Consider the following 23,249-nt stretch of genomic DNA (forward strand, 5'->3'; position numbering starts at 1 on the left):
CTCTCAGCATTTTTGTGGGGGGTTTTTTCTTGCCTTTTCAAAAAAGACTTTATCATCCAATATTTCTTCATTTAATCTCCATCTAAAAGTTGATTGGGTTTATTTTTTAATTTCCATCAGTATAGGATTATGATCTGATAATGTTCTTCACTTTATTTCAATTTTTCTCACTTTTAACTCTAATTCTTTTGAAACCAAAGCTGCACCAAGCCTGGCACTGCTACCATGTACGTTGGGGGGGGGGAGTGAACTGCCTATCAAACAAATGCTTGGTAGAAATTTAATGTTTCTACCATTTCAAAAAAGGTTTTGGGAAGCCTTCCTTCCTTTGTATCTTTTTTCCTAATAGTTCTGTCCATTTCCAGTGACAGGACTCCATTGAAGTCACCCATCACTATCACCCTTTCATCCACAAAGTCTAACAGTTCTGTTTCTAAGTTCTTAAAAAATATTTATTTATTGTCATTTGGGGCGTATAAAGGTAAAAGGTAAAGGGACCCCTGACCATTAGGTCCAGTCATGACCGAGTCTGGGGTTGCGCGCTCATCAGGCATTATTGGCCGAGGGAACCGGCGTACAGCTTCCAGGTCATGTGGCCAGCATGACAAAGCCGCTTCTGGCAAACCAGAGCAGCGCACGGAAACGCCGTTTACCTTCCCGCTGTAGCGGTACCTATTTATCTATTTGCACTTTGACGTGCTTTCGAACTGCTAGGTTGGCAGGAGCTGGGACCGAGCAATGGGAGCTCACCCCATCGCAGGGATTCAAACTGCCGACCTTCTGATCAGCAAGCCCTAGGCTCTGTGGTTTAACCCACAGCGCCACCTGCATCCCTTTGGGGCGTATATTCCTACTAAAATTATTTTTTCTCCCTGTACATTAATTTGTACTACCAGTTTTCTCCCTTTATCATCTTTTTGAATCAGTTTTGGTTCAAGTGCAGGTTTGATATAAAATACCACACCTCATTTTTTTTGTATTATCTGCCAAAATGAAATCCATCCCTAATTTTTTATTTATCAATTTTTTCCATGTTCTTGCTGTTCATTTGAATCCGTTTCATACATATATGTTTTCAATAAAGATACAACATTAATAAAAATACAGCAATTACAAAAAACCGAGGGATAAGAAGAATGAAAAAGGGGGGAAAGAAAACGGAGAAAGGAGAAAAAAGAAGAAAGAAAAATAAAGAAACTCACAATCAAAATCCAAAATATATCCAAAACGTTTTTGATACATTAAATGAAAAATAATCGTTACCCCCACCCCTCTCTTACCCTCCCCCATCCCCACCCGTCCACCATCCTCTCCCTCAACTAGTTCATCGATATTTCCGTTTCTTTCACGTTACTCAATATTCTTTACAATTTGAATGTCACTCACGTTTATAAAATCATCATTTAGTCAAATCGTTTTGTTGTTATTTATTATTAAGATTTTTATTATTTTCTTTCTCTGTAGCATTGTTAATTAAGGAGTGGGATAAGGAGGTGGGCCTAATAACTGCCTCTTATATTTAATTTTGTTTCATTCCTTGAACTTCCTGTCTTTCCCCGATGCATTTATTCGTCTTAACTTTGAACGTACGTAACACAGTACACTTGTCTATGTCAAATATCAAATGCGTTCTTATTTCTTAGCGCACCAATATTTTACTATCAAGATTTCTACCATCCCGCCACTCTTAAATTTCAATCCGATATTAATACAGGTAATATTCCTTTACAGTATTTTTCCACGTATATCTTGTATTTTTCCACGTATATCTTGTATTTTTCCCACTTTGCAGCAAAGTTTTATTTTGATTTGCCTCGTATATTATTAGTTAGAATGGCCATCTCCGCCAGTTCTTGTAGCTTGCCCTGCCATTCCCATATTGTAGGGACCTCTGTTTCTTTCCAACTTTTGGCGACCAGAATCCAGAATCCAGTTGCATACAGAAATAATTCCTTTGTTGGGTTTGGTATGTCTTTCCCTATTATGCTTAATAATAGCGTCTCCGGGGTTTTTTGGAATGTTATTCCTAGCATTTTCTTTATTTCTTCGTATATTAGTCCCCAGAATCTTTTTATTTTCTCACATGTCCACCACATGTGGTACAGGTTGCCCCTACTCCCCCCACACCTCCAGCACCAGCTTGATAGGTTCTTATAAATCTTGGAGAGTCTGGAGGGAGTAAGGTACCATCGATGTTGCATCTTTAACATGTTTTCTCTGATGGCATAGCTCACGGTAAAATTTATTTCCACTTTCCAAAGATGTTCCCATTCTTCCATCAGTATGGGTCGACCAATATCCTGGGCCCATCTTATCATATTAACTTTGGTTTCTTCGTCCATTACTCCGAATTCTAACAGAAGCCTGTACATTTTTGATATTGTTTTTATCTTGTTGTTAATCAATTCACTTTCCAGTCTTGATGTTTTTTTAAAAAAATCCTATTTCCTTATCTTTTTTATACAAATCGTATGTTTGGTGGTATTCTAACCAAGTTGTAAAGTGGGTTTTCACTTCCTCATATTTTTTTAATTTTCGTTTGGCCCTCAATTTCTGTCAGTAGAGTATTATATGTTGCCCAACCTCTTTTCATGTTTTTCTTTTTTACCACAAGCGCTTCTAAAGGAGACGTCCATTTTGGTATCTTAGGTTCTAGGAACCTCTTATATTTTTCCCATACTTTGAATAACGAATGTCTTATTATATGGTTTGTGAAGCCCCCATGCGCTTGTTTTTTCCCATATACTAGGTAGGCGTGCCACCCAAAATGGGTGTCATGCCCTTCCAGATCTAGTAAATTCGTATTGTCTAAAAGGAACCATTCCCTTAGCCAGGACATGCAGGCGGCTTCATAATATGTTTTTAGGTCTGGTAGACCAAATCCGCCTCTTTCTTTAATGTCTATTAAAACTTTATGTTTTATCCTAGGTCTCTTTCCGGCCCATATGAATTTTGATATCTCTTTTTGCCATTTCTCTATGCAATCTAATTTTCTTATAATAGGTATCGTTTGGAATAGAAAGAGAAGCCTAGGTAAAATATTTAGTTTTACTGTAGCTATCCGGTCCAAAAAGGACAATTGTAGCCTGGTCCACATCTCAATATCTCTTTCGATCTCTCCCCAGACCTTTATATAGTTGTTCTCAAAGAGATTTATATTTCTTGAGGTGATCCAGATCCCTAGGTATTTAATTTTTGAATGTATTTTTAATTGTGTAGCTTTCTCCAATTCTTGTTGTTCTACACTCGTTAAATTTTTGACTAGTAAATTTGTTTTGTCTATATTTAGATTGAAACCCGAAACTTTCCCAAATTCGTGGATGATTTCTATTGCTCTGATTAGACTTTCCTTTGGCTGTTCTGTAGTAATGATGAGATCATCTACGAATGATCTCAGTTTGTACTTATTTCCTCCCAACTTTACGCCTTTGATGTTCTTTTCCTCTCTAATTTTATTACACAGCACTTCCAATACCAATATAAAGATCAGAGGTGAGAGCGGACAGCCCTGTCTCACCCCCTTTCGAATTTCACATTCTTGTGTTATAGAACTATTGATCAACTTTTTTTCTTTTTGTTCTGTGTAAATCGCTTGTACGCTATTTCTATATCGTATCCCAAAGTCCATTTGATGTAGAATGCTATTCATGAACTTCCACGAGACCCTATCGAAGGCCTTTTCCGCATCGACTGCCATAATGGCAGCCGGTTTATCAATGCGTAAATCTAGGTATTCCAAGATATTAATTAATATCCTTGTGTTGTTTTGGCTGTGTCTACCTGGGAGAAAGCCTGCCTGGTCAAATCCATCCCTAATTTTTTATTTATCTTTTTTTTCATATTCTTGCTGTTCATTTGAATCCATTGGTTCGAGTCCTACCCTCTGAAATAGCAGAAAACAAGCTTGCTCCATTACCCATGTGACAGCCCTTTATATATCTGAAGATGGCTACTATATCACCTCTCTGTCCTCTTCTCCAAGCTAAACATATCCAACTGCATCAATTATTCATTATAAGGCTTGGTTTCCAGACCCTTGATCAGCCTGTCCTACTTCCTCTGCACAGATTCCAGCTCATCAATATCCTACTTAATTTGTGGCACCCAGAAATGGACACAGCCTTACTGGTCAGGTCTGGTTGAGGTAAAATGGAGTGAAACGGTTACTTCTCTTTATCTGGACACGATACTTCTGTTGATTCGGCCTAGAATAGCATTAGCAGTGCATTTGCAGACAACCAATGTCTACTGAAATGAAAATGGAAGGGGAAATGTTAAAAAAAATCATATATTAGTGAAAACCATATAGAAATGTGTTATATTAGAGCAAATTGGTTCTAATCATGTGTATATTAGTCAAAACTCCATGTGAAGTAAAAGTGTTTATTGGGAAAATTTCACACACAAGTGCTGGTGAATTTTCATGAACAATTCCCCACTGCCCCCAAGAACCACATATTTCTACAGAATTGTGGAGAACTGAATAGAAGATTGGAATAATGGGAAACTATCTGAGGCTGAAGTTGGCAGATCCTCCCCTCTTCATGAGTGACTCACAAATTCAAGAGATTTCCTCTCATAGGTTTTTGACAAAGTCTACAATCCTGTCCATTAATTCAACTGCAGCGGGTAATCTGAACATGCCTGCGTCAAAGAGGTTTAGCACCCCATGAAACCCGTTCTCAACATGGAACCAGCTGACTTTCACTCCATGGTCCTCCAGACGTTTCTTGTACAGCAGTGCATCGTCTCGTAATACATCGTGCTCACAACTCACAATTAGGGTTTCAGGAAGCTTCTCAATGACAGAGTCCTCAGCAAAAAGACAAGAAATATCAGGTTCCAATATCTCTGGCAGTTGCCTATAGACTTCAGGTTCATAAGGAGCAAGTGGGACTTGCTTGTAGCCTCTCCCCTTAAATCTCTCTGGAAGGTTGTCTGGACTTATCCACTTCCCATATTTCAGCCTCATTGAATCTGGCACATGAGAGCCCTTCAGGAGCTGGCCTGCCAAAGACGGGTCCTTTCCAATATACTTCAGGCCAATGTAAGCAGTGCTTTCCCGGAACAAGGGGGGCATATAGCCGTTCTGCTGATAGGAAGGCAGGTTGAGGTCCATAGCCTGGCTAGTCTGGTAGATCAGCACTTGAGCCCGTAGCTTTGGAAGGTCTGATCTCTCCACCAGTTTCTGGGCAACAACAGCAGCATAAAAGCCCCCAGCACTGTCCCCACCAACAATGATCTTGGAAGGATCCACCCCATGGGAAGCTGCATTTTGGATTAAGTGTATGGTAGCAGCAAGGCAGTCCTTGTATTGAGCGGGATGAAGATGCTCAGGAGACAGGCGGTAGCTGCAGAATAAAACAGAAGCAAAGAGGTAATCTCCCAGAATCTTTTCCAAATACATTCATGCACATCAGAACACCATAAGGGCCTGCTAGATCAGACTCATGGCCATCTAGTACAGCATCCTGTTCTCACCAGGTCCAAGCAGCTTCCTAAGAGGCAGGTGCAAGAAGGGCCCAAGCAGAAGGGCATTCTTCAGCAGCATTCCTGCCAGTATCCATGAATAGCCCTCTAAATTCTTCCTGTATATGTTTATATGTGGGATGTGCAACCCAACTGGGATGTACACCCAGTGCTATACTTCTAGGAAAAAAAGTCCAGAAATATGGTCCAGAAATCTCCAGGAACACCTCCCTCATTCTCTTAGAATGGCAATGGTGCTCACCTGAGAGGTGCCAGAACCTAACTGAGTGGTGCTGGAACAGAGTTCCTGTGAGTTCCCCCTGAAAAAGTCCTGTGTACACCCCACCTGCAGATGGTTAACCTTTGAACTCATGCAGAATCCTCTTCAAGAGGCATTATTATATTTTGTATATGTTGGAAGCTGCCAAGGGTGGCTGGGGCAACCCAGTAAGATGTGTGTGGGATATAAATAATAAAAGCATAATTATGGAATGGGATGTCTCTATTTTCATCAGAGAGTGTTGGAGGGTATGTACTTAGTGCACTTGCAGTTGCAGATTAAATATACAATGCAGGTGAATGTTTCTTAAATTGCTAATTCATCTTTGAGCTACTCCCAGAGCTGGAATGGGGTTAGTTTAACCTCTGGTTAACTGAATTATTGTGTGCATGTCTAAAAAGTGCGTCACTAACAGGAAAAGCTTGGAAAGCTCTGTCTTACAAAGATTAAACTGTTACAGAATAACTAAGCCTGAGGCAGACAGGAGAGCAACAGTTCAGCCGCTCTCACACCAAAGACCATTAATAGCTGCCACTGCCTTACCAACTGCCACAGGGTGTATGACGTTAGAGAATTATACAACTCTTGCAATTAATCCTTTACATATATATGAACTTGGGGTGCTAACATCCCAGAAAAGAAGGGTGTGGCCTGGGTAGGGGAGGAAGAGTGGCATTTTTGAGTCCTGAGGGCAAGAGCCACAGCCGGCTGTGTTCTGGGGGCGTGATGCACCGCCTGTTGTGAGTGTGGTGCCCGATGCGCAGGGGGGTACATGGCACGTGTCCGAGGGTGCGCTGTGATGGCACCCTCCCCACACATTCCCATTCCTCCGCCAGTGCATAGAACAAAATGTTGACAGCTTTCGCGGGGAACCTCTTTCTCCTGCAAGGAATATGGCAAGGGATGCCACCAACAAATACAACAACATGCTGGGTGCAAAGCACACACAAACACATTTTCCGTATGAAAAGACAGGCGGTTGCATTTACTTACCCGACAGACACAAGCACTGAATCAGTCTCCTTGGCGATTTTGCAGCAGACATCTTGGTAAGACGCTAGAAAGGGAAGGGAAATTCTAAATATGGAGGCAATTATCTCAAAGACAGCCCTAACAAACTGAAGCTCTTTCACAAACCTGGGTTGTTTGTATCTAACTCTTTAAAGCAGAACCACTGACATGCATAGACATAAATCACAGCACAACCTGAACCATGTCATCCCAAGTACTACATTGTAAGAATCAGTCTCCTTGGCGATTTTGCTGCAGACATCTTGGTAGGACGCTTGAAAGTTGGAAGGGAAATTCTAAATATGGAGATCTTTCGCAAACCTGGGCTGTTTGTATCTACCTCTTCAGAGCAGACCCACCAACATGCATGGACATAAATCACAGCACAACCTGACCCATGTCATCCCAGAAGGCCTCCTAAATTGTAGTTGGGAGGGTGACATCTTGGCTACTGATGTTCTACATGTCCAGAGACTACAACTCCCCTCAGTCGCAGATAGGGATGGGTGAATCTGTCAATCTCAGTGTCTCTCGAGTTTCTCATTTCTCTAGTCTATATATATAAAAATGTAAAAATCGTGAAAATCCAGGTTCCACTTTTCTCCGTAACCCCTTGACCAATCGTCCTGAAATTTTGACACAACGATCCAAGCCATTCCCCGCGCGTTGTTGGGGACAAAAATCCCTCAAATAGCACAGCTGCGAAGGTGCAGACCTGGTTTTCCACCAACTCAAACAGCGCCCTCTAGTGGAATTCCTCCCATAGTACACCCCCTCCCTTCCTGTGAAATCTAAGCCACACCCACAAACCAAATGATATCATCATCCACCAAGCAACTGAAACCACACAAGCGGCCATTATCAGACAGACTAGGCCGCTTTCCAGACTGGGCCAAGTGGAGGTGGGGGGGGGCAATAGAGGGCAGGGATACGTAATGGGTCAGAACAGGGGGGGGGTGCACAGGGATGAAACCTGCCCTCTCCACAATATCTCACCTCGGCTTTCCAGACTAGGCCGCTTTCCAGACTAGGGAAGTGGAGGTGGGGGGGGGGCGAATAGAGGGCAGGGATAAGTAATGGGTTAGAACAGGGTGGGGGGAGACACAGGGATGAAACCTGAAAGAAGGAACTGAGCACAAGCCTGAAAGAAGGAACTGAGCACAAGAGCACTCTGCCTGCCCAAGGTTTCCAGCCACTGCTATACAGAAGCATTGCTACCTCCAGTCTTGCCTTTTAAAGCACATTCTGGAACACCAACCTTCCCTTACCTAATGTTTTTCTACATGCATTTTTTGCTGCCATAAGCCTTTTTGTGCACACATTTTTCTGTACAGTATGTGAATTGTGAACATCACATGGTTAGAGTAGTGCATTGTAAGCATCAGAGACTAGCTTTGGGTTCACAAATAGTTTTGCAAAAGGCAAATTTAGCAGGTTCACCTACAAAAGCAAACTCAATCCAATTACACACAGGTAAATGGTTTGCAAGCTTTCGTTTAGTTAACATGTTATCATTGATATGCATAGATGCAAACTTAGTTATATTTTCCAAAACAGGAAAAAACAAACTTGTTATCAGAACCTCCCGAATGCCCACCTCAAAAAACATCTCTCCAGTCAGTATGGTCAACGGTCAGGGATCGTGGCTTTTGCATTTTAGGAAGCAAGATCTGCGACGGGCACAGTTGTCTCCCACCACCACCACCACCATATCAATGTATCTAATAATGGCAAGCTCTCCTGAGTCCCCACTTGATTCTAGCCTTCCTTCTTCCTGAAGTTTCTACTTTACTGTATAGGTAAAAATGTAAAGGACCTCTGGAGGGTTAAGTCCAGTCAAAGGTGACTATGGGGTTGTGGTGCTCATCTTCCTTCAGGCTAAGAGAGCCGGCGTTTGTCCACAGACAGCTTTCCGCGTCAGTGACCAGCATGACTAAAACCGCTTCTGGTGCAATGGGATTAATAGGTTGCTACTTTACAAACTGTTGCAAAGCAATGTAACTCAGTGCATGATCTGTACCCAAGAGTGTCAGTATTAATTGCTAACTTGTGAAATTGCATTTGGGGTGGGAGGGTGGCTGGGTTGGTAAGCAGAGCAATCAGGAGCAGCAATTATTATATGCCGTATTGACCCGAATATAAGCCACATCTTATTTCCAGATTCCGACTGTGAAAAGTTAGTGTGGCTTAAATTCAGGACCTTACAAAAATCCTTACCCGAGATGTGGGATCTGGGAAGCCATGATAACAAGAGCCCCCATTTATTTGTTTCTTCCTGTTGATCTAAGTCAGCATATATGCATTTAAATAAACATATATAATCCAAAGCACATGTGTGCCCCTTGTCTCTTCAGGAACTATCACCAACACTCTTGTATTTCAGTCCTGTAAACCTCTCTTACATTGATATCTTAAGCACATACTCAGGAGATTCCAGCTAAACATTAGGAACACCTTTCTGATGGTAAGAGTTGTTCGACAGGGAACCAACCCCCTTGGAAAGTATCAGGGCTTCATCAGCTGTGATTCCTTCATTGAAGCGTGTTGGTCTACATGACCCCTTGGGATCCCTCCCAACTCTACAATTCCACAATTCTACATGGGCTTTCTTGAGTTCAATGGGGCTTGCCTCTAGATAAGTGTTATAGGCTCACATCCTTAATCTCTTACCAATGCTCCCAAACATCCCAGAACCTCCATGAAGGAACACAAATCCTTTCCTTGGGCCAGCAGATGGTGCTTTGGGCTGATAAACCCTCACAGGCACCCCGTCGAAATGCAGGTCTTTGGCAGAGAGGCTGGGAGCCACACTTGGATTCCGGAAACTCACAACAAAGCGGATAAAGGCAACCTGTCTGCAGACACCCAGCAGTTCAAGACACTTCCCCTGTTGGGCAAAGGAAAGGTCTCGTGAAAATAGTGCCCACATTTGCATCCTATTCACCAGGAGTGGTATCTAACTGAATCCTATTTAAAGTAGACCCATAGAAATGAATGAGCCCATGTTAGCCATGTCCATTAATTTCAATTGGTCTGCTTAGAATGGGACTATCATTAGAGGCAGCCCTGGGTCACAATGAGTGATCCAGTGGTTTGGTTTGATGTTGAAACCCAAAAGCTTTCCTAAATCATGGTTTGTTTGGCCACCCCAACTCAAACACCCGCCAAGGTACAGAGGCAAAAGAAGCTCTGAAACAAGCTAAGCTCTGGAAAAACCATCCACAATCTGCTTGCTTGTTTATCAGACAATATGTGCTTTCGTGAAGAAACCATGATGTAAACAAACCATATTATTAGTGTGAATAATATATTTGTCTCTATGTGTGTCCCTTTACAGGTTGAAGATAAAGCCCTTCTAAAGTATGATAATATCTTCATCCATCATCATCAAATAAACGTATTGATTTTCCTCATTTCATGCTCTATTAAGCAGTATATGAATTGCTGAAATATATAAACTATTATTATTAAATAGATAAATTTGTATACCGGCCTTCATACAAAGATCAAAGGGTGGTTCGCAGAATAAAAATACGAGATAAAAACACAAAATACGTAATAAAAAGAAGTGCAAAGCAAACCGATAACACCTTTAAAAGATATAGAAGTGGTATATATAAAAGATATAGAAACCAAAAACATCCCTCCCTCAAACACATTTAAAAGGACTTAGAAATGTTTTTGCCTGACACCAAAAGATGTGTAAAGATTGTTAATAAGAATAAAAATAATTACATTTCTTAATCACCTTTCACATAAGAACCTGTTGAATCACATAATGGCTCATCCAATCCTCAACTTACCACAATGCCAAGTTTTGAGAAGTTAAAATGACAGTAAAACTATTGAAATGTATATAAGGATTAAGGATTAAGGAATGATTTAGTGGCCAAGTACCAAACATACTTGGAATTTTGATTCGACTAAATTGCAATGTAAATGTACCTTATACATACACTGTTCCACTCACAATACAAGAGCACAGCAAAGGAACCCCACCCATACCTGGCTTCCCCTTACGCTACACAACTACAAATTTAACAAATTTGATGGCACAAGGGGGAAAAACTGTTCCTGTGCCTAGCCGTTTTTGTGTAAAGTGTCCTGTAGCGACTTCCAGATGGAAGTAAATCAAACAGATGACTGGGATGCAAAGGATCTGCAACAATTACCTCTGCTCTCTTCCTAGCTCGGATAGCATAAAGTGTCTCTGTTTAAGGCAAACTAACACCAATTAGTCATATATAAAGTCATAAAGGAAAAAAATTAAAGATGCTTCTTCTTGTTGTCATCGTCATCATCATCATCATCATCATCATCATCATCATTTCTTAATCACCTTTCACATAAAAACGTAAGAATAACCTCCTGCATCACATAATGGCTCAACAAGTCCCCAACTTACCACAATGACCACCATAATGACAAAGCAGTGAATGACCCGAAGCTTTAATGGACTGTCAAATCCAGATGGGATTTTACTCCTGGAAAGATCATAATAAATTGCGAAGGAGAGAAGCAACAGGAAAATAATCCCTATAACTCCAATCACCCCAAGCACGAGGCCTAGAAGAAGCTCCATTTCACCATTACAAAGAGAGCGAGGAAAACACTGAGCCTACAATGTCAGTATTTGCTACTGTGTGGCTCCACCAGAAGTATCTAAGCTACTTAATCGTCTGTAGGTTGGTTGATTAAGTAATTCCCAAATAGCACACATAGTCCCATGCAGAAATTTCATCCATTGGAACATCAACAGCAGTTTCATGGGTCTTGGCAGTGGTATAATGTGTTATGTTCTATTCAGGAATGTGAAGACCGGCCACTGATAAATCCAGTTCCATAGTGTCTGCCCCAGAGCTCTTTGGCTTTACATACTCCGGATGTTCGTTGCCTGAAGTTCACAACATCCCCAGCCAGCTTATGCCTATAGTTAGGAATGGTGGGAGGCATTGTCTGAGGTGGAAGAGGACTTGTGTGCCCTGCCTGGCCCAAGATTTCCAAGGCTTCAGACACAAGTCCTATTCCTATCCAGAGATCTCAGGTATGGAACTTAGGCCCTTGCATATTCAAAGCATGGGCTCTTCTTCTGAGGTCCGTGTTGAGTCCGTGTTGAGATGAAGTTTTCATTAACATGTTTTCATTAAAGAGTTTCTTGGGTTACAAAAGTACATATATCACCTCCGTTTTCTGATCATAATGTCCTTTTTACAGATCAGTTATATTCAATGTGAGCTTGAATCTTGTATACAGTATAAGGTTGGGGGAGAAGAGAAGTGTGGGGGTAGAGTGGGGGGAATAGGGCGTTTAGACCAATGGGTAGAGTTTGTTTCATAGCCTATGTCAGTGCTCCCCAACCCTTTTATCGCCGCGGACCAGTCAACGTTTGATAATTTTACTGCAGCCCGCTGAGGGGGGGGGGGGACGTTGATTGTTTTGCGGCCCACTGGGGGGGGGACGTTGATTGTTTATATTTTATTTAGATTGTTTTGATTTAATAATTTTTATTTAATTGTATTTAATGTTCCTTGGGTGGCCCAGTACCAATTGATCCACGGACCGGTACCAGTCCGTGGACTGGGGGTTGAGGACCACTGGCCTATATCATGCTTCCATTGTTTTTTGATTGCATTGAGGGGGTCTGTGGGGGTCTAGAGCAGTATTTTGTATATTGTGGATACCATTCCCTTGCCATGTCCTTCTGCTCTCAGGAGAAGGTTTTTGAAGTTGTTCAAAGGCCTAGTGGTTGTTGTTTTTACTGCTGGGTTATTTAAGAAGGCATGTAGTTAGTAGAGTGTTAGCCAGGATATCTAGGTGTCCTTTAGTTTGACTTGTATCAGTATGGGTTTGGCATTTGTGTAGAAGTCTACTAGGCAATACATATAGGCCTTTGACCTATATACAGTGGAACCTCGGTTTATGAGCACCTCGGTTTACGAATTTTCGGTTTACAAATGCTGTGGACCCATCTGGAACGGATTAATTCACTTTCCATTTTTTCAATGGGAAAGTTCGCTTCAGTTTATGAACGCTTCAGTTTATGAACAGACTTCCGGAACCAATTACACCCATGCTTCGGGTTAAGTACGCTTCAGGTTGAGAACTCCGCGGACCCATCTAGAAAGGATTAATCCACTTTCCATTACTTTCAATGGGAAAGTTCGCTTCAGTTTATGAACGCTTCAGTTTATGAACAGACTTCCGGAACCAATTGTGTTCATAAACCGAGGTACCACTGTATAGGCCAAATGAGTTATATAGGCCTTTGACTTGTGATGTTTTGGGCTATGGTGGAATAGCTCCAGTCATTTGGAAACTAGGAACTTAAATATAAAATAAACACCAAGGAGTACCTTTCAGGCAGTTAACAAGTATATTATGCAAAATTGCAAAGAACACACCTTTTTGCATCTTTTGTTCTTTCTCAAATTCTTCCTTTTCTCCCCAATGCAGTTTTTGTGTGCGCACTCAGTAAGCATACCCAGTTGAGACGCTCCTCTGTCGAACTTAGCCAGGTCTTCACTCGCCACAAGTTATTGAATGACCACTCTAAGGCACTAGTGGTGCATGTCTGAGCAAGAGAGATGAGCAGAGCCTTGTTTGTGGCACAGCATTTCAATTTAAAATATTCTGATCATTTCTAATTTTAGTGAAATGTTTTTACATATCAGCTACCCCCTCCCTGTTTGGTGTCATCTGCAAATCGAATGAGCATCCTCTCAATTCCTTCATCCAAGTCATTCATAATGGCACCAAAAAACAATGAGGCCAAGACAGAACCCTGTGGCACCCCACTTGTCACGTTTTTCCTAGTATGATGAGGAACCATTGGAGAGCACTCTGTGGGTTCTGCCACAGCTACAAATCCACCTAACAGTAACATTGTCTAGCCCACATATTACCACTTTCTCTTCAAGGATGTCAAAAAGTAGCTCAAGAAGCAGTAACTTGTTCCATCTGACCTGAATCTTTCAACATTCCTCTCCATCTCCATTAGATGTTCCCAAAGTTCTAGTATTATGGGAGGAAAACTGTTCCCCATCCATTTTCTCTAAACCACACATCTGTTTATACACATCAGTCATAACCCTTCTATCTCTTTCTCTAAACTAAACCCCCTCAAACTTTGTCAACTTTACTTGTACTGGAGTTCTTCCACCCCCTTTGCTCATTTTGGTTGCCCATTTTTTGATATTTCTCCAACTCCCAAATATCCTTTTCAGGATGAGGCAACCTAGAAATTAACCTATGGTCATTCATGCAAAGCTATCTCTTCTGTCCTCTAATTTATTGTCATCCGGTTGTATGAGATAGCTTGTGAGATAGTCCTCTTATGTTGTTACATTGAGCTGCTCAAGGTTCATTGGCAACTGCGTAATAAGTATTTGTATGAAGATTGGTAAAAAAAATTGCTTAAAATAATTTATTTAATTCATTTGCCCTCTGTCAACAATAGTGCACCTTCGGATTAGCCTTCTGTCTAGTGAGTGTTGTTTAGATCTAATAATTTCATTGAAGGTAAATGCTTGTTGGTGAACGGGTAGAAATTTGCCATTTCTGACCATTGTTTACAATTGCTGAAACTGGAATTTGGTGTTTCATGCTATTTAAACACCTCTAGTTCCTGGGAGTTGTTATCAGGCGAGATAAGAGCAGGAATCACCTGCATGTGGGTGACACCCATCTCTATCGCTCTGTTCCATCTAAATTAGGAAAGGCAGTCAAGGTGTTAGACCATGCCTTGGATGGGCTAATAGATAAGATATGGACCAATAAATTGAAAGAGATTCCTGATAAGAGATAAAAGGCCACCCATGGAGTCATCTAGGTCAACCACCTACAGCGCAGGAATCACACCCAGAAATCCCTACAGGTGGCCATTCAACATGCTGCCAAACCTCCAGTGAAGGAGGTCCCACCATCTTCTGACCTAATCCATTCCAATGTTGATCAGCTCTAACCATTAGAATGTTATTCCTAATGTTTTGTCTGAATATCCTTGCTTCTCATTTGAATCTCTTGGTTTGAGTCCTACCCTCTGAAGTAGCAGAATCCATCTCCCATGTGACATCCCTTTATATATTTGAAGATGGCTACTATATCAGCAGGTGACACTGTGGGTTAAACCACAGAGCCTAGGGCTTGCTGATCAGAAGGTCGGCGGTTCGAATCCCTGCGACGGGGTGAGCTCCTGTTGCTCGGTCCCAGCTCCTGCCAACCTAGCAGTTTGAAAGCACGTCAAAGTGCAAGTGCAAAGTACCTCCAAGCGAGGAGGTAAACGGCTTTTCCATGCGCTGCTCTGGTTTGCCAGAAGCGGCTTTGTCATGCTGGCCACATGACCTGGAAGCTGTACGCCAGCTCCCTCGGGCAATAATGCGAGATGAGCACGCAACCCCAGAGTTGGTCATGACTGGACCTAATGGTCAGGGGTCCCTTTACCTTTACTATATCAGCTCTCTGTCCTCTTCCCCAAGCTAAACATATCCAACTGCATCAACCATTCCTCATAGGGTTTGGTTTCCAGACCCTGGATCATCTTAGTCTCCCTCCTCTGTACACATTCGAGCTTATCAATGTCCTACTTAAATTGTGGCGCCCAGTGCTGGACATAGACCTCCTGGAGTGAAACTGTTACTTCTCTTGATCTGGACACTATAATTCTGTTGATGGAGCTTAGAACAGCATTAGCAGTGCAGATCTCCAGCCAACCAACAAGTACTAAAATGCAACAGAAGGGTGAATCCTCCATTTACAAAATTCATGTACTGTATTAATGAAAACAATGTAGGAATGCATTATGTTAGAGCAAATTGCTTGCAATCATGTGTGTATTAATCAAAACTCCATACAAAGTAATAGTGTTTATTAGAAAAATTTCAGACTAAAGTGCTGGTGAATTTTCAAGAGGAGTTCCCTGCTGCCCCAAGAACCACATTTTGCTGCAGAATTGTGGAGAACTTAATTTACGTCTGGAAAAGTGTCAAAATGTCAGAAGCTAAAGTTAGCAGATTCTCCCTTCCGTATGAATGACTCACAAATTCAAGTGATTTCCTCTCATAGGTTTTTGACAAAGTCTACAATCCTGTCCATTAATTCAACTGCAGCGGGAAATGTGAACAGGCCTGCATCAAAGAGGTTTAGCACCCCATGAAACCCGTTCTCAACATGGAACCAGCTGACTTTCACCCCATGGTCCTCCAGACGTTTCTTGTACAGCAGTCCGTCATCTCGTAATACGTCATATTCACAGCTCACAATTAGGGTTTCAGGAAGCTTCTGGATGACAGAGTCATCAGCGAAAAGGCAAGAAAAATCAGCTTCTAATGTCTCTGGCAGTTGCCTATAGACTTCAGGTTCATAGGGAGCGAGCGGGACTTGCTTGTAGCCTCTCCCCTTAAATCTCTCTGGAATGTTGTCTGGACTCACCCACTTCCCATATTTTAGCCTCATTGAATCTGGCACATGAGAGCCCTTCAGGAGCTGGCCTGTCAAAGAAGGGTCCTTTCCAATATACTTCGTGACATAGTAAACAACATTTTCCTGGAACAAGGGGGGCATTGAGCTGTTCTGCTGATAGGAAGGCAGGTTGAAGTCCATAGCCTGGCTAGTCTGGTAGATCAGCACTTGAGCCCGTAGCTTTGGAAGGTCTGATCTCTCCACCAGTTTCTGGGCAACAACAGCAGCATAATTGCCCCCAGCACTGTCCCCACCAACGATGATCTTGGAAGGATCCACCCCATGGGAAGCTGCATTTTGGATTAAGTGTAGGGTAGCAGCAAGGCAGTCCTTGTACTGAGCGGGAGGAAGATGCTCAGGAGACAGGCGGTAGCTGATGAATAAAACAGAAGCAAAGAGGTAAGCTTCCAGAATCTGTTCCAAACTTATTCATGATCACATAAAAACACAATAAGGGCCTGCTGGATCTCACCGGGGCCAAGGAGGCCCCTGCAAGCAGGGCCGAAGCACAAGGGCACTCTTCCTGTGGCTTCAAGCAAATGGTCTTCAGCATTATTCCTGTGAGTATCCATGGACAGCCCTCCAAATTCTTGCTTGGGATGTGCAACCCAACTGGGGACTGCAACCCAACCCAGTGCTATTTTTCTAGAAAAAGAGCTCCAAGAATCTCCATGAAAACCTCTCTCATTCTCTAGGAATGGCAAAAATGCCCACCTAAGTGGTGCCAGAACCAACTTGAGAGGTGCTGGAACTGAGTTCCTGTGAGTTCCCCCTGAAAAAAGACCTGTGCAGATAGTGTACTTTCAAACACATGCAGAATCTTCAAGAGGCATTACCTCAGGTCAGGGACACATTCCGGGCAGGTAAGATTGAAGGATGAGGGCACAAGACAGAGTCCATGATGTGGAAATTAGACATTAGTTCCCGTTTGCAGAGTATGCGGAAGGCAGCCCTGAGTGGTTTGACCCTTATATTAATTCTCTTTTTCCTCCTATAAAAACTACTCAAGACACACTATTTTAAAGTTTAAAGAACAACTTTTACTTACAGACCCTCTAAGTGTCCCTATAGAGAAGCTGGTTTGATTCTGTAATGTACAGTACCGCTTTTCCTTCGGATGTCCCTACTTTCATAGGAGAAATGTTGGAGGGTATGGAGTTACCCAACCCCTGAGCTGTCTGAAGGCAGTCCTGTATTAGAAAGGCAATCTTCATAGTGCAGGCTCTGAAACTCAGGGCTACCCTGACAGGGTAGTGTGTCCTAGACCTGGACCTGCTTTAATTCTCTCTATTTCATTTTTAACTCAATGTGCCGAGCCTATTTTGGGCTATGTTATGCTTTAGATCTATCCCCATATTAGATTTTTGGCACTGGCACCTAAATCTTTGCATTATTGTCTCAGGGTAATTTAAATGTTATTACGCCAGCAATATCACCGTAAATTATGCTTTGTTGCTTGTCTCTGGCATCTTTGTATTGTTTTATTTTGCTATAGCTGTATGCTAACGCAATAAAGGTTTGATGATGTATTAGAAAGGTGTTTTTTTTAAAAAAAAAAAAAGTTTAATATTTTATTATATTTTGTATCTGTTGGAAGCTGCCCAGAGTGGCTGGGGCAACCCAGTAAGATGTGTGTGGGGTATAAATAATAAAAGCATAATTATGGAATGGGATGTCCCTATTTTCATCAGGGAATTTTGGAGGGTATGTACTTAGTGCACTTTCAGTTGCAGATTAAATATACAATGCAGGCGAATGTTTCTTAAATTGCTAATTCATCTTTGAGCTACTCCCAGAGCTGGAATGGGGTTAGTTTAACCTCTGGTTAACTGAATTATTGTGTGCACGTCTAAAAAGTGTGTCACTCACAGGAAAAGCTTGGAAAGCTCTGTTTTACAAAGATTAAAATGTTACAGAATAACTAACCCTGAGGCAGACAGGAGAGCAACAGTTCAGCCGCTCTCACACCAAAGACCATTAATAGCTGCCACTGCCTTACCAACTGCCACAGGGTGTATGACGTTAGAGAATTATACAACTCTTGCAATTAATCCTTTACATATATATGAACTTGGGGTGCTAACATCCCAGAAAAGAAGGGTGTGGCCTGGGTAGGGGAGGAAGAGTGGCATTTTTGAGTCCTGAGGGCAAGAGCCACAGCCGGCTGTGTGCGCGTTCTGGGGGCGTGATGCACCGCCTGTTGTGAGTGTGGTGCCCGATGCGCAGGGGGGTACATGGCACGTGTCCGAGGGTGCGCTGCGATGGCACCCTCCCCACACATTCCCATTCCTCCGCCAGTGCATAGAACAAAATGTTGACAGCTTTCGCGGGGAACCTCTTTCTCCTGCAAGGAATATGGCAAGGGATGCCACCAACAAATACAACAACATGCTGGGTGCAAAGCACACACAAACACATTTTCCCTATGAAAAGACAGGTGGTTGCGTTTACTTACCCGACAGACACAAGCACTGAATCAGTCTCCTTGGCGATTTTGCAGCAGACATCTTGGTAAGACGCTAGAAAGGCAAGGGAAATTCTAAATATGGAGGCAATTATCTTGAAGATAGCCCTAACAAACTGAAGCTCTTTCAGAAACCTGGGTTGTTTGTATCTAACTCTTCAAAGCAGAACCACTGACATGCATGGACATAAATCACAGCACAACCTGAACCATGTCTTCCCAGAAGACCTCCTAAATTGTAGTTGGGAGGGTGACATCTTGGCTACTGATGTTCTACATGTCCAGAGAATACAACGCCCATCAGTCACAGATAGGGATGGGTGAATCTGTCAATCTCAGTGTCTCTTGGGTTTCTCATTTCTCTAACATACGCATAAGAACCAAATCAAATCCTGCAGGATCAGACCAATGGTCCATCTTGTCCAGCATTCTGTTCTCACAGTGGCTAATCAAATGTTTCTGTAAGCCTGAAAGAAGGAACTGAGCACAAGAGCACTCTGCCTGCCCAAGGTTTCCAGCCACTGCTATACAGAAGCATTGCTACCTCCAGTCTTGCCTTTTAAAGCACATTCTGGAACACCAACCTTCCCTTACCTAATGTTTTTCTACATGCAATTTTTGCTGCCATAAACCTTTTTGTGCACACATTTTCCTGTACAGTATGTGAATTGTGAACATCACATGGTTAGAGTAGTGCATTGTAAGCATCAGAGACTAGCTTTGGGTTCACAAATAGTTTTGCAAAAGGCAAATTTAGCAGGTTCACCTACAAAAGCAAACTCAATCCAATTACACACAGGTAAATGGTTTGCAAGCTTTCGTTTAGTTAACATGTTATCATTGATATGCATAGATGCAAACCTAGGTCCAGTGAGAGCTGGACCATAAAGAAGACTGATCGCCAAAGAATTGATGCTTTTGAATTATGTTGCTGGGGGAGACTCTTGAGAATCCCATGCACTGCAAGAACATCAAACCTATCCATTTTGAAGGAAATCAGTCCTGAGTGCTCACTGGAAGGACAGATCCTGAAGCTGAGGCTCCAATACTTTGGCCACCTCATGAGAAGAGAAGACTCCCTGGGAAAGACCCTGATGTTGGGAAAGATTGAGGGCACAAGGAGAAGGGGACGACAGAGGACAAAATGGTTGGACAGTGTTCTCGAAGCCTCCAACATGATTCTGACCAAACTGTGGGAGGCAGTGGAAGACAGGAGTGCTGGCGTGCTCTGGTCCATGGGGTCACAAAGAGTCAGACACGACTAAACAACTAAACAACAACAACAAAGGTCCATTTTCAGAAACAGGAAAAAACAAACTTGTTATCAGAACCTCCCAAATGCCCACCTCAAAAAACATCTCTCCAGTCAGTATGGTCAACGGTCAGGGATCATGGCTCTTGCATTTCAGGAAGCAAAATCTGCAAGGGGCACAGTTGTCTCCCACCACTACCACCACATCGATGTATCTAATAATGGCAAGCTCTCCTGAGTCCCCACTTGATTCTAGCCTTCCTTCCTCCTGAAGTTGCTACTTTATAGGTAAAATGGTAAAGGACCCCTGGATGGTTAAGTCCAGTCAAATGTGACAATGGGGTTACGGCGCTCATCTCCCTTCAGGCTGAGGGAGACGGCGTTTGTCCACAGACAGCTTTCCGCGTCATGTGACCAGCATGAGTAAAGCTCCTTCTGCTGCAATGGGATTACTAGGTTGCTACTTTATAAGCTGTTGCAAAGCAATGTCAGAGCACTCAGGAGCAGCAACCTCAAGTTATAATATATATGTTTGTGAACCTCTCTGAGGTTCTATAAAATCAAGTGGCATTTGTATTTTATAAAATGAATCATCAGTGGGGGACATTGTCCCTCCCCCAGGGGCTGCTTGCTGGAGTCCAGCTCCCCTGATCCCCAACCATTGACCAGTGGAGATGTGAGACCTGGGAAGCCATGATAACAAGAGACTCCGTTTGTTTTTTCTTCCTGTTGACCTAAGTAACCATATATGCATATAAATTAACATATGCTATTCCAAAATACATGTATGCCCCTTGTCTTCACAGGAACTACCACCAACACTCTTGTATCTCAGCCCTGTAAACCATTCTGCATGGGTTTACTGAGTTCAATGGGACTTGCCCTTTTCAACAGGGAATGGACTCCCTTGGAAGGTGGTGGACTCTCTTTGCCTGGAGGTTTCAAAATAGAGGTTGGATGGCCATCTGTCAGGTCTTCTTCAGCTGTGATTCCTTCATTACAGAGTGTTGACTAGATCAGGAGTAGGCAAGGTTTTCTGGCCGTTGGCCGGATCATTCCCACAAACAATCATCCATGGGCCGGACATGCGCAGCGGAATGCCGAAAATCGCATCAGCGCATGTCCATGGCGCCGAAAATCGCTTCTGCGCAGGCCCAGAAGCCAAAAATCGCACCTGTGCAAAAGCTATTTTAGGCACCTGGGCATGCGCAGACATGCTTTCTGGTATCTGTGCATGCGCAGATGCCATTTCTGGCACCACTCGGCAAGTCCCTGCGCTGCACTGTGCTGGTTTAGCGCAGTGTGTGTGGGACTTGCCAAGCAGGCGGCTCAGTGAGCGGACGGCTCATGGGCTGGTTAAACGGCTTCTGTGGGCCGGATCCAGCCCATAGGCCGGAGGTTACCGACCTCTGACCTAGATGACCACTTGGGAACTCTCCTATTCCATGAATCTAGATGGGCTTACTTGAGTTCAATGGGGATTGCCTCCAGATAAGTGTTCATAGGCTCACAGCCTTAATCTCTTACCGATGCTCCCAATCATCCCAGCACCTCCATGAAAGAACATAAATCCTTTCCTTAGGCCAGCAGATGGTGCTTTGGGCTGATAAACCCTCACGGGCACCCCGTCGAAATGCAGATCTTTGGCAGACAGGCTGGGATCCACTCTTGGATTCCGGAAACTCACAACAAAGCGGATAAAGGCAACCTGTCTGCAGACACCCAGCAGTTCAAGACACTTCCCCTGTTGGGCAAAGGAAAGGTCTCATGAAAATAGTGCCCACATTTGCATCCTATTCACCAGGGGTGGTGGTATCTAACTAAATCCTATTTAAGATAGGCCCATGGTAATGAATGAGCGCATGTTAGCCATGTCCATTAATTTCAATTGGTCTGCTTAGAATGGGACTGTCATTAGAGGCAGCCCTGGGTCACAATGAGTGATCCAATGGTTAGGCTTGATGTTGAAACCCAAAAGCTTTCCTAAATCATGGTTTGTTTGGCCACCCCAACCTAAACACCAGCCAAGGTACAGAGGCAAAAGAAGCTGGGAAACAAGCTAAGCTCTGGAAAAACCACCCACAATCTGCTTGCTTGTTTATCAGACAATATTTGCTTTCCTGAAGAAACCATGATGTAAACGAACCATATTATTAGTGTGAATAATATATTTGTCTCTATGTGTGTCCCACTATAGGTTGAAAAGAAAGCCCTTGTTGAATTTGATTATATCCTCATCGCATCACCATCAAGTAAAGACACAAATTTTACTGACCTCATTATGTATGTTGGATTAAGCAGTATATGAATTACTTAAATATATAAACTGTTATTATTATTATTAATTAAAAATACTGCCCTTCTTGGAAGGATCAAAGAGTGGTTCACATCATTAAAAAAAACCAAGATAAAAACAAAAAATAAATAAAAACAAGCACAAAGCAAATCAATAACACCTTTAAAAGATAGAGAAATACTATATATAAAAGATATAGAAATTAATAACACCTGTCCCTCAAAGACATTTGAAAGGACTTAGAAATGTTTTTGCCTGGCATCTAAAGATCTGTAAAGATCACTAATAAGAATAATAATAAGAATAATAAGAATAATTACATTTCTTAATCACCTTTCACATTAGAACGTAAGAAGAACATAATGGCCCATCCAGTCCCCAACTTACCAGAGCAAACACAATAATGAAACTACAGTGAAAGACTCGAAGCTTCAATTGACTGTCAAATCCAGATGGGATTTCACTCCTGGAAAGATCATAATAAATTGTGAAGGAGAGAAGCAACAGGAAAAGAATCCCTATAACTCCAATCACCCCAAGCACGAGGCCTAGAAGAAGCTCCATTTCACCATTACAAAGAGAGCAAGGAAAACACTGAGCCTACGATGTCAGTACTGTATTTGCTCCTGTATTTGCTCCACCAGAGGTATCTAGGCTACTTAGCTGTCTGTAGGCTGGTTGATTAAGTAATTCCAAATTAGCACACCTACTCCCATGCAGATATTTCATCCATCGGAACACCAACAGCAATTTCATGGGTCTTAGCAATGGCACAATGTGTGATGTTTAATTCAAGAATGTCAAGACTGGCCACTGATCAATCCAGTTCCATGGTGTCTGCCCCAGAGCTCTTCAGCTTTACATACCCCGGATGTTCATTGCCTGAAGTTCACAACATCCCCAGCCAGCTTATGCCTGTAGTCAGGAATGGTGGGAGGCGTTGCCCGAGGTGGAAGAGGACTTGTGTGCACTGCCTGGCCCAATATTTCCAAGGCTTCAGACACAAGTCCCATTCCTATCC

General features: G+C 42.6%; 2 protein-coding genes across 2 annotated transcripts; both read right to left on the minus strand.

Moving 5' to 3' along the window:
* Nucleotides 1-4,325: 4,325 nt before the first annotated feature.
* LOC118086124 (arylacetamide deacetylase-like 4) lies at nt 4,326-11,441 on the minus strand. The gene is made up of 4 exons (XM_035117402.2): nt 11,166-11,441; nt 9,431-9,647; nt 6,743-6,806; nt 4,326-5,351 (listed from the first exon to the last, which is right to left on the minus strand). The coding sequence occupies exons 1-4, from the start codon at nt 11,340-11,342 to the stop codon at nt 4,577-4,579; spliced, it is 1,233 nt and encodes a 410-aa protein (XP_034973293.2). The 5' UTR covers nt 11,343-11,441; the 3' UTR covers nt 4,326-4,576.
* A 4,149-nt stretch (nt 11,442-15,590) lies between these two features.
* On the minus strand, nt 15,591-22,851 carry LOC118086125 (arylacetamide deacetylase-like 4). The gene is made up of 4 exons (XM_035117404.2): nt 22,616-22,851; nt 21,460-21,676; nt 18,672-18,735; nt 15,591-16,589 (listed from the first exon to the last, which is right to left on the minus strand). The coding sequence occupies exons 1-4, from the start codon at nt 22,790-22,792 to the stop codon at nt 15,815-15,817; spliced, it is 1,233 nt and encodes a 410-aa protein (XP_034973295.1). The 5' UTR covers nt 22,793-22,851; the 3' UTR covers nt 15,591-15,814.
* Between the last annotated feature and the right edge of the window lie 398 nt (nt 22,852-23,249).

The sequence above is a fragment of the Zootoca vivipara genome, chromosome 6 (assembly GCF_963506605.1).
Source record: "Zootoca vivipara chromosome 6, rZooViv1.1, whole genome shotgun sequence".
Taxonomy (NCBI): Eukaryota; Metazoa; Chordata; class Lepidosauria; order Squamata; family Lacertidae; genus Zootoca; species Zootoca vivipara.